The sequence below is a fragment of the Psittacula echo genome, assembly GCF_963264785.1.
Source record: "Psittacula echo genome assembly, chromosome: 1".
Lineage (NCBI taxonomy): Eukaryota > Metazoa > Chordata > Aves > Psittaciformes > Psittacidae > Psittacula > Psittacula echo.
The window spans coordinates 103874821-103888912 of record NC_137735.1 but is presented as its reverse complement, the minus strand read 5'-3'; the positions used below and the strand labels follow the sequence as shown (position 1 = coordinate 103888912).

The 14092-nt window shown below is 39.4% G+C and overlaps 1 protein-coding gene across 7 annotated transcripts in view; it reads right to left on the bottom strand.

The window, feature by feature from the left end:
* Positions 1-14092, bottom strand: part of SOX5 (SRY-box transcription factor 5) — a gene marked incomplete at its 5' end in the record, with an annotated part of 294566 nt that overhangs the window by 245775 nt on the left and 34699 nt on the right. For 3 of the 7 annotated variants that reach the window (XM_080632861.1, XM_080632860.1, XM_080632862.1), the window contains one exon: positions 10246-10477. In XM_080632861.1, the coding sequence (XP_080488987.1) occupies positions 10246-10477 (232 nt within the window). Of the gene's footprint in view, positions 1-10245; positions 10478-14092 lie in introns of those variants that run through there. The other 4 variants (XM_080632863.1, XM_080632865.1, XM_080632866.1 and 1 more) reach the window with 2 other exon arrangements.

Genomic DNA, 14092 nt, shown 5'->3' with positions numbered 1-14092 from the left:
TTTTAATAAAAAAGTTTGTCTCCTCTGTTGAATTGTCTTGAAACACTTTGGAACATTGGCTGGTTCAGAAACATTGCAGCATGCTGATCTGCTCTGTAGGGAGGTTTCAGCATGTGCTGTAGAAGTTAACCCATCTATGTTAGATGCTCATACTTAAGCAAACACATATTGAAACCTGTAGTCTGTATAGCCACAGGTCCTTCTCTAGCCATGAATCTCACAAGAAAATTAATAAACCCTTTTATTACAGTGGAGAAGGTGCTGATATTTCACTGATATAGTCAAGACAAGAAGAAGTAGTTACTTCCATGAAAAAAGAAAAACATGACTGGATGACATGACACTCTAAATGCTAGCAACTGCCTGAAGCCACATTTTCATTATCACTCCAACCATCATTACTTTTGGTGAACCTGCAAAAGTATTAGCAGTGGCAAGAAAAAACAGAGAAAGAAAGCACAGCCTAATCCAACTTAAGTTTTATAATCTGAGAAAATCCGCAAGGCAAAAAAGTATGATGAAGCATTTCACTCAGCCATTAAAAGGACAGAGAACAAACTGTAGGTAACATCCTAACTATGGACACAAACATTTGATAATGAGAGAAGAGACTGTAAAACATGACTGTGAGTACTGAGTGTAGCAGAGGGTTCTGGCACTGCTAGGAGCTGATAATCACAGAGATTCCTTGCAACCCTTAAATTCAAGAAACCATGACCAATACTTCACAATGCATTTCAGTTTTGGTATATCTCTACTGAAAGTACAGCTGCATATCAAAAAAAGCCATCCTCCAGTTTACTGACATTCTGCCCAAGCAAATAGCACACTACTTTCTTTTACTGTGCAATATCTTCATACGAGCTATTTACTAAAAGGCTTTAGAATGGATTTAATAATAGAAATGACTAAATTAAATATTACTACAAGCAGAGAAAGAAAATGGGCAAGGCAGAAAAAGGTTTTCAGAGCACAACTGCAAGCAGACAGAAAGTAATAGAGTAATATTGTTCTTATAAAGCTTGAAATAGAGAAAACGGCTTTCTCACCTGCAGTGAAAAGAAAGGTATAAAACCACACCAGCTGCTTGGAGGAAGTTAAGTGGATATGGAAGTTCTAAAATGAATGGTCAACTACTGAAAGAAAAATTAGTCAGGGTGGTGTGCAAAAGCAGAAGTTTGCATCATGCAGGGGGCAAGATATAATCAACTTAGATTCACACATCCCTTTCCTTGAGGCATGTGTCGGATAGAAGTATGTAAATCTGGTATGCTGGTCTCTGTTCTGATAGTTACATTTTCAGCCCAAGGCCACAAACTTCTTAACAGTGCAGAAGCTTGGCCGAAGGAGATAACCTCACTGTTTGAAAAGAAAAGCATGAAAACGTGCTTTGGAGAAGGCTGAGGTTCTTAATGACTTCTTTGCCTCGGTCTTCACTGGCAAAGGCTCTAACCGCACCACCCAAGTCTTGGAAGGCGGACGCAGGGACTGTAAGAGTGAAGACCCTAGGCCCACTGTAGGAGAGGATCTGGTTCGAGACCATCTTAAAAACCTAAATGCACACAAGTCCATGGGACCTGATGAAATCCATCCTCGGGTCCTGAAGGAGCTGGTGAATGAAGTTGCTAAGCCACTGTCCATCATATTTGAAAAATCATGGCAGTCAGGTGAAGTTCCCAATGACTGGAAAAAGGGAAATATAACCCCCATTTTCAAGAAGGGGAAAATGGATGACCCAGGCAACTACAGACCAGTCAGTCTCACCTCCGTGGCTGGCAAACTCTTGGAGCAGATTCTCCTGGAAGGCATGCTAAGGCACATGAAAAACAAGGAGGTGGTTGGCGACAGCCAGCATGGCTTCACTAAGGGGAAATCCTGCCTGACCAATTTGGTGGTCTTCTATGATGGGGCTACGGAACTGATGGACAGGGGCAGAGCAGTTGACGTCATCTACCTGGATTTGTGCAAAGCCTTCGACACTGTCCCACATGACATCCTTGTCTCTAAATTGGAGAGACATCAATTTGATAGATGGACCACTTGGTGGATAAAGAACTGACTGGATGGCTGCACACAAAGAGTTGTGGTCAATGGCTCAATGTCCAGCTGGAGACCAGTAACGAGTGGTGTTCCTCAGGGATTGGTGTTGGGACCGGTCTTGTTCAACATCTTTGTCGGCGACATGGACAGTGGGATTGAGTGCGCCCTCAGCAAGTTTGCCGATGACACCAAGCTGTGTGGTTTGGTTGATATGCTGGAGGGAAGGAATGACATCCAGAGGGACCTTGACATGCTTGTGAGGTGGGCTGATGCCAACCTGATGAAGTTTAACCATGCCAAGTGCAAGGTCCTCCACCTGGGTCGGAGCAATCCCAGGAACAGCTACAGGTTGGGCAGAGAAGAGATTCAGAGCAGCCCTGCAGAGAAGGACTTGGGGGTGTTGGTCGATGAGAAAATGAACATGAGGTGGCTTCAGTGTGTGCTCGCAGCCCACAAAGCCAACTGTATCCTGGGCTGCATCAAAAGGAGCGTGACCAGCAGGTCGAAGGAGGTGATCCTGCCCCTCTACTCTGCTCTTGTGAGACCTCACTTGGAGCATTGTGTGCAGTTCTGGTGTCCTCAACATAAGAAGGACATGGAACTGTTGGAACAAGTCCAGAGGAGGGCCACGAGGATGATCAGGGGTCTGGAGCACCTCCCATATGAAGAGAGGCTGAGAAAGTTGGGGCTGTTCAGCCTGGAAAAGACTGCGTGGAGACCTCATAGCAGCCTCCCAGTATCTGAAGGGGGCCTACAAGGATGCTGGAAAGGGACTCTTCATTAGGGACTGTAGTGACAGGACAAGGGGTAACGGATTCAAACTTAAACATGGGAAGTTTAGATTGGATCTAAGGAAGAAATTCTTTACTGAGAGGGTGGTGAGGCACTGGAATGGGTTGCCCAGGGAGGTTGTGAATGCTCCATCCTTGGCGGTGTTCAAGGGCAGGTTGGATGAGGCCTTGGGTGGCATGGTTTAGTGTGAGGTGTCCCTGCCCATGGCAGGCGGGTTGGAACTAGATGACCTTAAGGTCCTTTCCAACCCTAACTATTCTATGATTCTATGATTCTATAACTGTGTTTCTTTCGCCTTCTCTTTCCAGAGCCATGGAGAACTGGGGGTTTAACTGGCAGCAGAGTTTCTGCCTCACTAGAACACTGTAGAGATTCACTATCACCAAAGAAAGGGCAGTGATTCAGAATAAATTTGAACAGAGTGCCATAGGTGATGGACCTGAATTGGAGAAACTACATGAAGTCCACAGCTATTGTTTGAGTTCCAGCAGGATGGAGATACCATAGATCCTACCTGCATTATGTCACACCTAGGAACTGACTTTTTGAAAGTAAAAGCTATTATCAAGAGGTAGAAGCACTTAAATGCAGTCTCTTTAAATTGTTTCTACAAATTAATCTTGCAGTCCTGCTGGGGCTTTCTCCATACCCTTGTCCTTATCAATGCTCTTCAAAACAGCAGCTTCAAGATTTTGTTTCAAATCTGTGGTTATCTCCTATTTCCCTCTGGAAGATATCGTTGTCCCAGTCTTCTGGGTACTGGCTGCAATGCAATGTACCACTGTGGGCATGCTGCTACACTTTCAGGCCATGAAAGCTGCATACACTACTCGGCTGACCTGCACTATTTGCAGTAAAGATGTACAGTCTTCAGTGAAATTATCCAGCAGGTCTCAGTAAGGTATGTAATTGAAAACTGAACTACTTACTGAAGGCAGTCTGGATTGAGATATTAATTTGGAATGAAACCACTGTGTCCAATGTGGAAGTCCCAGGACAGACGACTTTCCTTAGAAAGATGACCAACTTTTTTTTTTCTTTTAAGGCTTACATATTTTTTAGTTCTTTTCATTGTAAGAGAGACCATCTGGTTCAAATACTCCTACTGATTGTGGCTTTACGGTTTTACCTATCTTTTTTCCTGTGGAAGTCTTCAGCTCTTCATTTGAATTACCTTTTACAAGCATTTATGCAAGAAGCTTAAGTGAAGATATTTTCTAGTATGAAGTCAATGAATTGATTCCTAGGCATATAATCACTTACAAACAATGGATACATACAGTTCCCAGCACTTCTATAAAACAAAGGTGTTTACTTTTCTGTTGATTATTTTCTGCTTAACTGCATTCAAATGAATCCATTAAAAACGTGACTGCCTCACAGTAAGATGATCTTCAGCAAAAACAAACAACTGCTGTTTCCACTTCTCTTCATGGCCTTTAAAAACTACAGTCATCTGCACACTGTATTTCAGGCAATTTATAGATGCTAAGTCTGGTCTTGATTTGCTAATTTATTGTTTCAAATGTAGTTTCTCCTGCTTGGAAAAAAATGTTTTCCTACTTCATTACTTATTTATTGTTCCCTAACCAACCTTCAGACCTTCCAGAGTCTCATCAAAACACCAATGGGTCACCTCAGACTTCAGCCAGTCTTTCTGCCTGTTGGCTTCAGCTGGAATGATATATTCATTCTGATTCTCCATGTCCACAAGTAAGCAAAACTCACTGTATTAAGAGAGCGGTAGAATAAACCAAGGGAACTTCCATAAACTAGCATACTGCTTCTGAATTGCACTATGGCTTTGACCCCTGCCTCACGTGAAGAATTAAAACATTCTCTTTAAATTTACTTGCCCTATATGGGACCTGCACAAGTAGTTTGCAAGTGATGACTAAATATTGTAGGTATTACTTACATACATAGATAGGACAGGATTGGAGAGTCAGGAGTGCCATAATACAGATCATGGCAAGGAGGACCGGCAGGTTATAACAACTTAAATGGCAGGTATTTTATCAGGCAGATATGAGAGGCATCATAACTTTTTCTAGCTCCACCACCACTGGTTCTTAAGGACTGCAGAGAGTTCTCTAGAGTCTGGACTAAATGATGCAGTAGACAACTTCTACAGCTGTTTGATTGGTTCTGGCTGATTCTTCTTTATTTGTTCCCTTTTCTAATAGCCCACAGAGCCATCATCTAAAACAGTGCAAGTGTAAAGACTGAAAAGATCAAACTCCAATACAAGCTTGAAATTTTATCTGTGGAAACTGCTTTCATGTGCTACTTCTGTGGTGACATTTATAATGCAATGTTTGTAACAATGCAATTTCATCATCTTATAAATATCAATTTACCATTAAGAGAGGAAGGAAAGAACATCAAAAAAAGACAAATGCAAACTTACCACCGTTTCTGCTTTGTTTTAATTGAACTAGTCTTGTTCAGATAAGCCTATCTCTTACAGAAACAACAGTTTATAGTTTAAACTGTGAAAGTGTGTGTGTGTGCGTGTGTGTGTGTGTGTGCTGCAATTATGGTGCCTGCTAACAATTTCATACTGCCACATTGCACATATGGCTTCCAAGCTAGCTTTATCTGAATCTTTGTGAATCTATTCTCCGTGCTATTAAACTGAGCACATTCCACATCGTTCAAAAGTAATTACACTTTTGTCTAGAGTGTAGGAGACTGCTCTCCCCAAACAATGAAATTCTCATTATTAGAGCTGGCACAATAACGGCACTGGTGTTCACAACACTGCGCATTGTACAATCACAATAACTTATCCTAAGCCTGATGCACAAAGGTACACTGGAAATTAAAATTTCTCTAAAACCACTGTGGTTTTTGGGTTTTTTTTTTAATAGGCATTCTTTAGCTCCATATAATTAGAGTCCTATTTGACTTTTTAAAAAGCTATATGCATTCAGATTTCCATTCTCTCTGCAACTTCTATATAGCAGCTAAGTGCTCTAGCTGACTGTTTTTCCAATCCAATGCACATGCTGATAACCCCAGACCAATAGGTGAAATACAGGCCAGGACGTATGTGATAAGAGAATTCAAATGCAGCATTAAACAACCTTTTATTTTGGAAAAGTGGAGGAAAAACAGGAAGCAATGAGTTGGTAAGCTCTTTGACCACTAGTAGTGCTGTTCTTAATATGACCAAAATGTCTTAATATTATTCCCAAATTACAGAGAAATAACTTCATTAACCACAGAAATGAAACATTTTTTCAGTGTGAAGCAATAAAGCTACTTAAGGCACACTGTAATATTTCCTATCAATTAAAGCACTGCCGAAAATGAATTCTAAATCCCACTGGAAGTCCAGGACAAATCTGGGCTAAAATTGCACCTTACCAGTTTGATCTTTTAGTCAGAGCTTCCTTTTTTTTTACTTCCCCCTCCCCCCCAAAGCATCATTCCAGTATTTGATTGGTATTCTACAGTTAAGAAGAATGGCCGAACTTGACCACAGTATACCATGTCCGTAGTATATTTTAATCAGCGCTTTTAGCCTTGACATCTTATTTTCAGAAATTAGCAGACAGACACCACCGGTGAAATCAGCAGTCTTTGAGAAGCAGCAAAAGCAACATGGTAAGGCAGACAAACAGAAACAAATTATATAAACCGTCATAACTTACATGAACTAAAACTATCTGTGCTGTGCAAATACTGTAGCCTGAATAGGTTTCTTCAAAAGAGGTACTGACTGATACTGTAATTCCTCAAGTGTTTCCCTGCTAAGCTTAGAGACTGCTATGAATGTCCTAAGGGGACTCTTGGATATAGTTTAGGTCAAATAATTTGTCTTGTATTTTCTACTGAGCCTTTGGTTTAAGTCTAATATATTCTTTCATTTTTATCAATGCAAGAGCTTTCCTACTTACAACAAGCATCTAGTTTCTTCTATCAAGAGGAAGACAGTTTGGGATAGAGTTGTCCCTGCATTTACAGAACCACAGAAGGCTTGAGGTTGGAAGGGACCTCTGGAGGTCACCTAGTCCAACCCCTGATCAAGCAAGGCCATCTAGTCAGTTGCCCAGGACTGTGTCCAGATGGTTTTTGAGTATCTCCAAGAAGGAAGACTCCACAACCTCCCTGGGCAATCTGTTCTATGGTCAGTCATCCCCACAGCAAAAAGTATCCTCATGCTCAGATGGCGCCTCCTGCATTTTCAGTTTGTGCCCCCTGTGCTAACCCTTCTCTGGCTTCAGTTCCAGCATTCTCAGAAATACCCTGTTCATTTTGATAGGAAGTTGGGTTTTGTAGTTTTTTGCCGATTTCTGGTTAGGTTTTAAGATTTCTTTCTAGGGATTTTGCCCTCCTTAAAAAAAAGTAAATTACCCAGCATTCTGAGCAGTGTCTCTAAGTTGGCAGTTGTTACAACTTGGTAAAGTGGAACAGGGTAAATTTTCAGAAGTCTCAGTTGGATAAACTGTTGAGTTATCACTCTAGTGCAATCAGCCCTTTGCCTTAAGGACCCTACGATGTCCCAGCTGGTCAGACTTGTAAAAGGAAACACAGCTGGAAGTAAACTATGAAACAGAGGGCCAATTAGCAGCTAGGAAGGTGAGGCCAAGAAATTGATTCTCAAGGTTGAAATTGTTTTCCTAACTGTTCCTTCATGACCCAGTGCTGAGAGGCAGAATATGAAGAGACAAGAATGGCTATGGTAACAAGAGGAATTCAGCTACGCAGCCTACTGGTAAGACAAAGCTGTGTAATTCCGTACCTTTTACAGATCCCTTGGCTGTGGCTTTCTTCTGCTGAGACTGTTCCCTAAGCCGAATGGGTATTGCAAATGTAGCTAACACAGTAAGATCTCTCTGGATCTACACCATGTGTATCTAAGAATCCCTTTGGAGAAGAGCCTTAGCCAACAATCACGCACAAAGCAGGATGGTTTAGAGGAGTGAAGCGGAGTGATGCACTACATGATTTCAGACTGACTACATCTGATCCCGTCTTATTGGACATTGGAGAGATCTATAAAGGTGTACCCTGCGAAGGACAGCACGTGGCTGCAAAATGAGAACTCCATAGTCACTTGCAGACTCAGTCAGTAGGTGTAGTAGCACAGCTGAAAAGCTATTAAGAAGTGTGAAGCACACTGCTAGAGCTTTATCAACAAAACTGTATTGGACTGCACTGTATGGTGGTGTGTGCACATGTGCATATGCCTGGATTTGCTTCCCAGACACTGAAAAATAGCAGAGCATATGAACCCAAACACAATAAAAATGACCTCTGTAATGCTACCAAAGTGAATACCCTTTGGGAATGATTTCTGTAACTGCTAATTACTCAAATTGAAGTAATCTAAAAGTTATCCAAGCACCAGGTTCAGTTACCTCCTTCTTATAACTACGTATCACAACAACAGAGGGAGTGATTATATATATATTACTCATTTACACTGATCACTTCCCTCTTTCTGGAGACACATAGGCTACGTCCTTTCTCACCTATTTGGATGATGATTTTTACAAGACACTCCTCACTAAAAGAAAGTTATTACCAAAATGTCACATTCATATAAACTGGCAATTTTCTTAAATATGGATGAAGATAAAACCAGTCCCTACGACCCCCCAAACACACTTTGGATAAGCCTACAGCATCTCACTACTACAGCAAAAGTGTCTAAACCATGCAGTAATTCAGTATCTTGTATTAAAAAGAGACAAAACACACTGTTTCGACATCACATTAAATATAGCCTTCATAGAAGCAAGTCACACTAGATGATCAGCTAATCTTCTTGGTCTTAAAAACTATGAACGAATAAAGAAGTCAGTTAAAATCAGTTAAACAGCAGTTAAGTCATTTCAGTGAGGTGCATTTAAAATACTCCTGCTGGTCTCCTTAGAAGACAACAAAGTTTTATTTCATTAGGGTCTGATTCTACACTCCTAGTGTCATTACAAGTTTATCTATTGACTTAAATGTTGTCAGGAACAACCCTTTATTTTCAGTACATTCTCTCAGAATAGGCCAAAATACATCAAAGCTCATACACCAGTTATGTTACCTAACTGCCCGATGGCTGGAACTGTATATTAATGAATTTCATCTCCATAAAACATATGATAAAGGATGAGAAGTAACCAAGCTAGTAAAAGATAATGATGTGTCTGCCTGCGAGTAATTTTTTCAACAATGCTCCTTCTTCATTTAAAGTTGCAATAACAAAGTAAAATTAAATATTCCAAACCACTGTTTGAACTTCAGCATTAGACCAAAAAAGAAGAAAAATGCATCAGGATCAGTGAGTTATTTTGTCTAGGAGAGTGACTACTCAGTGACTTGGTCCTATGAGAAATCATAATCCCTAAGGCTTTTTACTTAGGGCTTTTACATGTGCGTAAGGAGCTCTAAGGGCTTAAATACCGCTATGGAGCTGTTGCAGGCTTTTATGAAAATACACTATCACCTATTTTGCAATGCCTTTTTAAAAGCCTTCAAATATGCAGGTCCATTCATTATCTTCACTTAAAGTGAAATTGTCAGTGCCTTTGTCAAAGTGGGGGACTAACAGAAAAGTGAGAGTCTATTTGTAAACAGGCAAAAGATGAGTGTACTCGCACTAGAAAGTTTTGTCGAAGTGCCTAAGTCCTGAGGTTTCAATGCCTCTTCCTGCACTTTCCCACCTTTGTAAGAATGTATCACAGTACTCTGCATGAAGGGCCCAAGCACATCAGGTTATGATAGTGACACTAGCAAAGAACATGGCATTGCTTTTTCCTCAATTATCTGCTTTCAGATAAAGCCAGTTCTGGTCTTTCAGTGGGCTGCTAAATGCAATGAATTAAGTGCACGGTGTCATTTGTAAACTGCACAAAACGGTGGGAATTCACAAGTGAAAAAGTGGAAGGCTAATTGAATTCCATAAGCACAGCAAATTTACTTGTAGGTATCTGTGGCATGTGAAATACACATCAGACACGAATTTTTAAAACAAGCAAAATCCAAAGTTGCCTTTTTTACCCTTTATACAGACTTCCGTGCCTTAACTATTGCATAAACTTGGCATTGCGGTGATAGTTCAGACACCATGCCAAACATGACTCTCACTTACAGCGTTCCAAAACCATTTACTGTTTGCTGAACACATACACTTCAAATCCACATCGCTGAAGCTAAAAAAGTCTTAGCACCCTAAATGCCAGTAGGCAAAGGTGAGGAAAAGCGGGGTTTGCACTGTGAGCGATTTAGTGTTTGTAGTGAAGGGTAAAGGCAGTCCAGCTAGGTCAAAACTTTCACATTATTGTAGTGTGTTCTGTACGTGTAACTGTGCATTGTATGCTCCATAAAGTACAGATCTTGATGCCAAAGTACTGTAGAGGCAGAATTCAAAGAATGGATGTAAGCACAATAGACCATTAGCAAACCTACCATTGTGTTGTGCTGAGAAGTGGGAGTCCTATGGCCACAGTTCTCTTGCGTCAGCAGAGAAACTGGCTGAAATTCCTCAGAGTGAGGCTTGTTGGGAAAACTCACATGCAAGGGAAGGTGAAAGGCTGGGAGCCCGTCACTCTCCTCTTCTCCCACTTTCTGTCTGCTTGTCACCATGGCTACCTCTCCATCTGCTTCCCCATACGGAGAGGCTGGTCGCTTGGAAGACATCCTGGAAGGAACAAAAGAGGAGAAAATAATGAAACCTCCAAATAAATCCTTAATGCCGTCATTGTGTGGTTAGGGGCCATTGTAACAGAAATGCCTTTTTTGTGCTGGCAGAGAGCAGGAAACCATCCAAATACCACTGCAAAGCATACACAATTGGGAACAATGGCCAAGCAGGTAGCAACAGAACAGTGGCTTGTTTGTTGTGAGAATAATACACTAATATAGCACTCTCTTGTATTCTGGCTTCTTAAACATGAAAATTCACCTAAGAAGACTGTATAATGAAATGCAATTCCTTTAAAAAATACCCATCTGGTTTTGCATTTGCAAGAGACTCTAAGAAGACAGAATGTCTCCCGATACAAGCTATTGTCAACTTAAGCTTTTAAGGAATAAACATCCGCATGTATGTAACCATAACTGACAAAGAAAAGAAAAGAAAAGAAAAGAAAAGAAAAGAAAAGAAAAGAAAAGAAAAGAAAAGAAAAGAAAAGAAAAGAAAAGAGAAGAAAAGAAAAGAGAAGAAAAGAAAAGAAAAGAAAAGAAAAGAAAAGAAAAGAAAAGAAAAGAAAAGAGAAAAAAGAAAGAAAAGAAAAGAAAAGAAAAGAAAAGAGAAAAGGAAAAAAGAAAAGAAAGAAAAGAGAAAAGGAAAAAGAAAATAAAGAAAAGAAAAGAAAAGAAAAGAAAAGAAAAGAAAAGAAAAGAAAAGAAAAGAAAAGAAAAGGAGAAAAGAGAAAATAGAATACAATAAAATAAGTTCCTATCAAGCCAAAACTTGTCTTTATAAAACTTCACCCATGTGAACAACAGAGTACTATAGTCATGTTGCAAGAATCTTTGCAGGTTCACAGATCTGGGATAGTTAAGGAATTAAACATTTGCACATTAATAATCTAACATTTGGACAAGACAAATTCAGGGTTGTACTACGTAAATGAGGATTTGTTATCAAAGTACCCTATACTTCCCACCTACAGTCAGATCAGGAAAAGACACATGTAAATGTAAATACATTTATTATAGATAATAAGATGATATATATATTATCTATATAAAAAAGAAGGATACATACAGCATGCACTGTAAAAATCATGCAAAAATCCTGACTTAAAGTTCAGGCCCATATTCTGAAATTTTTGAGACTTTATGATAACACTGTTCTGATAGCACATGTATATCTTCAATTTTCTGAAAGACTGAAAGAATCCTTAGTTCATTGGAAAATGCACTTTTCATCCAAATCTCGCAGTACTGAAGATTTTATAGGACAATCTGAACCCAGAACACTTCCAGGTTTGTCTTCAAAATAGAGGGGTCCAGTGAAGTATTAAAATGCAGACGACTTCTGGGATTAATTACAGCAACATTGTTCATGAAAATCAGAGTATGTGCATGGATGGCATAATGGGTCACTGTGCTAAGCAGGGGCATCTGTAATGAGGAGTGGAATGAGAAATAAGAAATCCTATAGGCATAGTCAAAAAGAATAAGTAAAAAGGAGAAATATTTTATAGAAAATAGTAAGTTATGATCAGAAAACTGAAGACTACGGTATGTAAAAAGTTGAAAAGACAGGCTAAAGTAATACTACTTCTCCTAAAAAATCTAGTATTTATGATTCTAATTACCCTATTTTGATTTTCCACTTCACAGTTAAAGGACTGCATTTCAAAAGCCCAGCAGCCTCTTGAACCATGTGTGGGGTTGCTGTGAGGTGGAGCATGTCCATACGATTTGGCATATTGAGCACGAAATGATTCTTAGCAGCAGTCAACTGGGTCTGAAAACAAACAGTGACTTTAAACAGCCCTTTGTTAGGACTTATTTTGCTTCTAATGATCTCATTTTGAGCTTTGCTTCCTGAGCCAAGTTAGGTTATATTTAAAAAAAAACCAAAAAACAACCCACACCACCAAAACAAAAACCCAAGAAAACAAAAACTCAGGCAAAAAAATCCATACCAGAACCTACACTCAGCTGCACATTGCCTGTTCTGAAAACTACCTATTGCCTGTACATAGATAAGCAATCTGTATTTTCTATTAATGTTTGACTTAGTCCAACAGACTAACACTTCATACATCCTACCTGAATTCTGTCTTCTAGGCTTTCCCACCTACGTGTCTGCAGCAAAGCATATGTATAAAGACAGAGATCACCACATAGACTCTTACTGGCAGTTTTCTACTAGCCCACTGAATTCAGCATTTTGCAGCTATGTTTGACGTGACAGATCCCAAGCTTTTCTTCTGCAGAAACCATGCAACTCCCTCCTGAAGTTAACGTGAATTATTCATATTCTGCATTGCACCCCACCAAGATATACATTTGCTATCGATTCAGAGTGTAACATTTTTGTTACTCATTTCAGCACTGCCTTAATAGAAACTTGGGTTTTTACAAAATCTCACTTTTTGAAAATCAGTGCTAAGCAGTTGTCTCTATTTTGGCGAACAAAAAGGGAGGGACACAAAATCATTTGTCGATTATTCCACAGTAATGTTCTATACTTTAGGACATTTATATTCAATAAGACAAATGAAAATATTGTAAACCATCTACGAAGGTTTCCACTACAATTCACTTTGACAATAGAGGATGCCTTGGTTTGTATTGATTATTTATTTGTATTTTTTATATATATATATATATACATATATACCCAAATTGTATTAAAAAACTCCTACTGCTGTTAACCCAGAGTAACTCAAATTCTGTTGCATTGCTTGACAAGAAGAGTTTGACTAGCATGTTGAAATAAAGCTCTTCTGCTAACTTTATTAGTGAATATGTGATTTCCTCTATTGTGCTCAGATAGCATGCTGTAGATCATCATTGTCTTCTGCTTGTCACTGCTCCCAACAGGGATGATACCATTTTCTGCAGGGAATTTATAAAAAGCAGCAAGGAAGGCAATAGAGATGACCACCTCCATGTACTAATAACAGCAGAGACTATTATGGTTTTGATCTAAAATGAAAACCTATAGGCTGGACGGTAGGCCAATCTACAGTGATAGTAGAGACGAAGAAACTTTTTCCTTCTTCATGGAGCTTTTTAAAGATCCAGTTTAAATTACAAGCCATGTACCCATCACAATGCTAGAAGACTAATAAATTGCTAAAATGGCTAAGGCAGCAAAGTTGAGGATGTAATCTATGTTAGTCTTCCAAGCGACTACAACACTCAAAAAAATGGATGCACAACCCTAGATTATAGAGCTCAAATGATGAGAGCAATTTGTTTTCAGGTACCTCTGTCCATAGCCAGTGTGCGTTAGGCATAATCTGGCCTTTCAGAAGTCTCATCATCCCCTTTAATATCAAATACAAACATCAGAGTTTCACAGAAATTACCTACTCCTTATGAACACTTTGGAAATTTCCACCAGAAAATGGAAGACATAACTAAATAAACAAACCCATATCTTCTTTTGGGAATGTATTCCAGAAGGACAGTAACTAACCAAGTCTATAGCAGCAAAGGATCAAATCTCTTACAGGTTCATGAGCAGAAAACCACATGATACAAGATAAATTCATTCAGAGATGGTCTTTCATTATTTCTACAGTTTTACTGATCCCTTTTCTGAATTTGAAATGGTCTTTTTTTCATT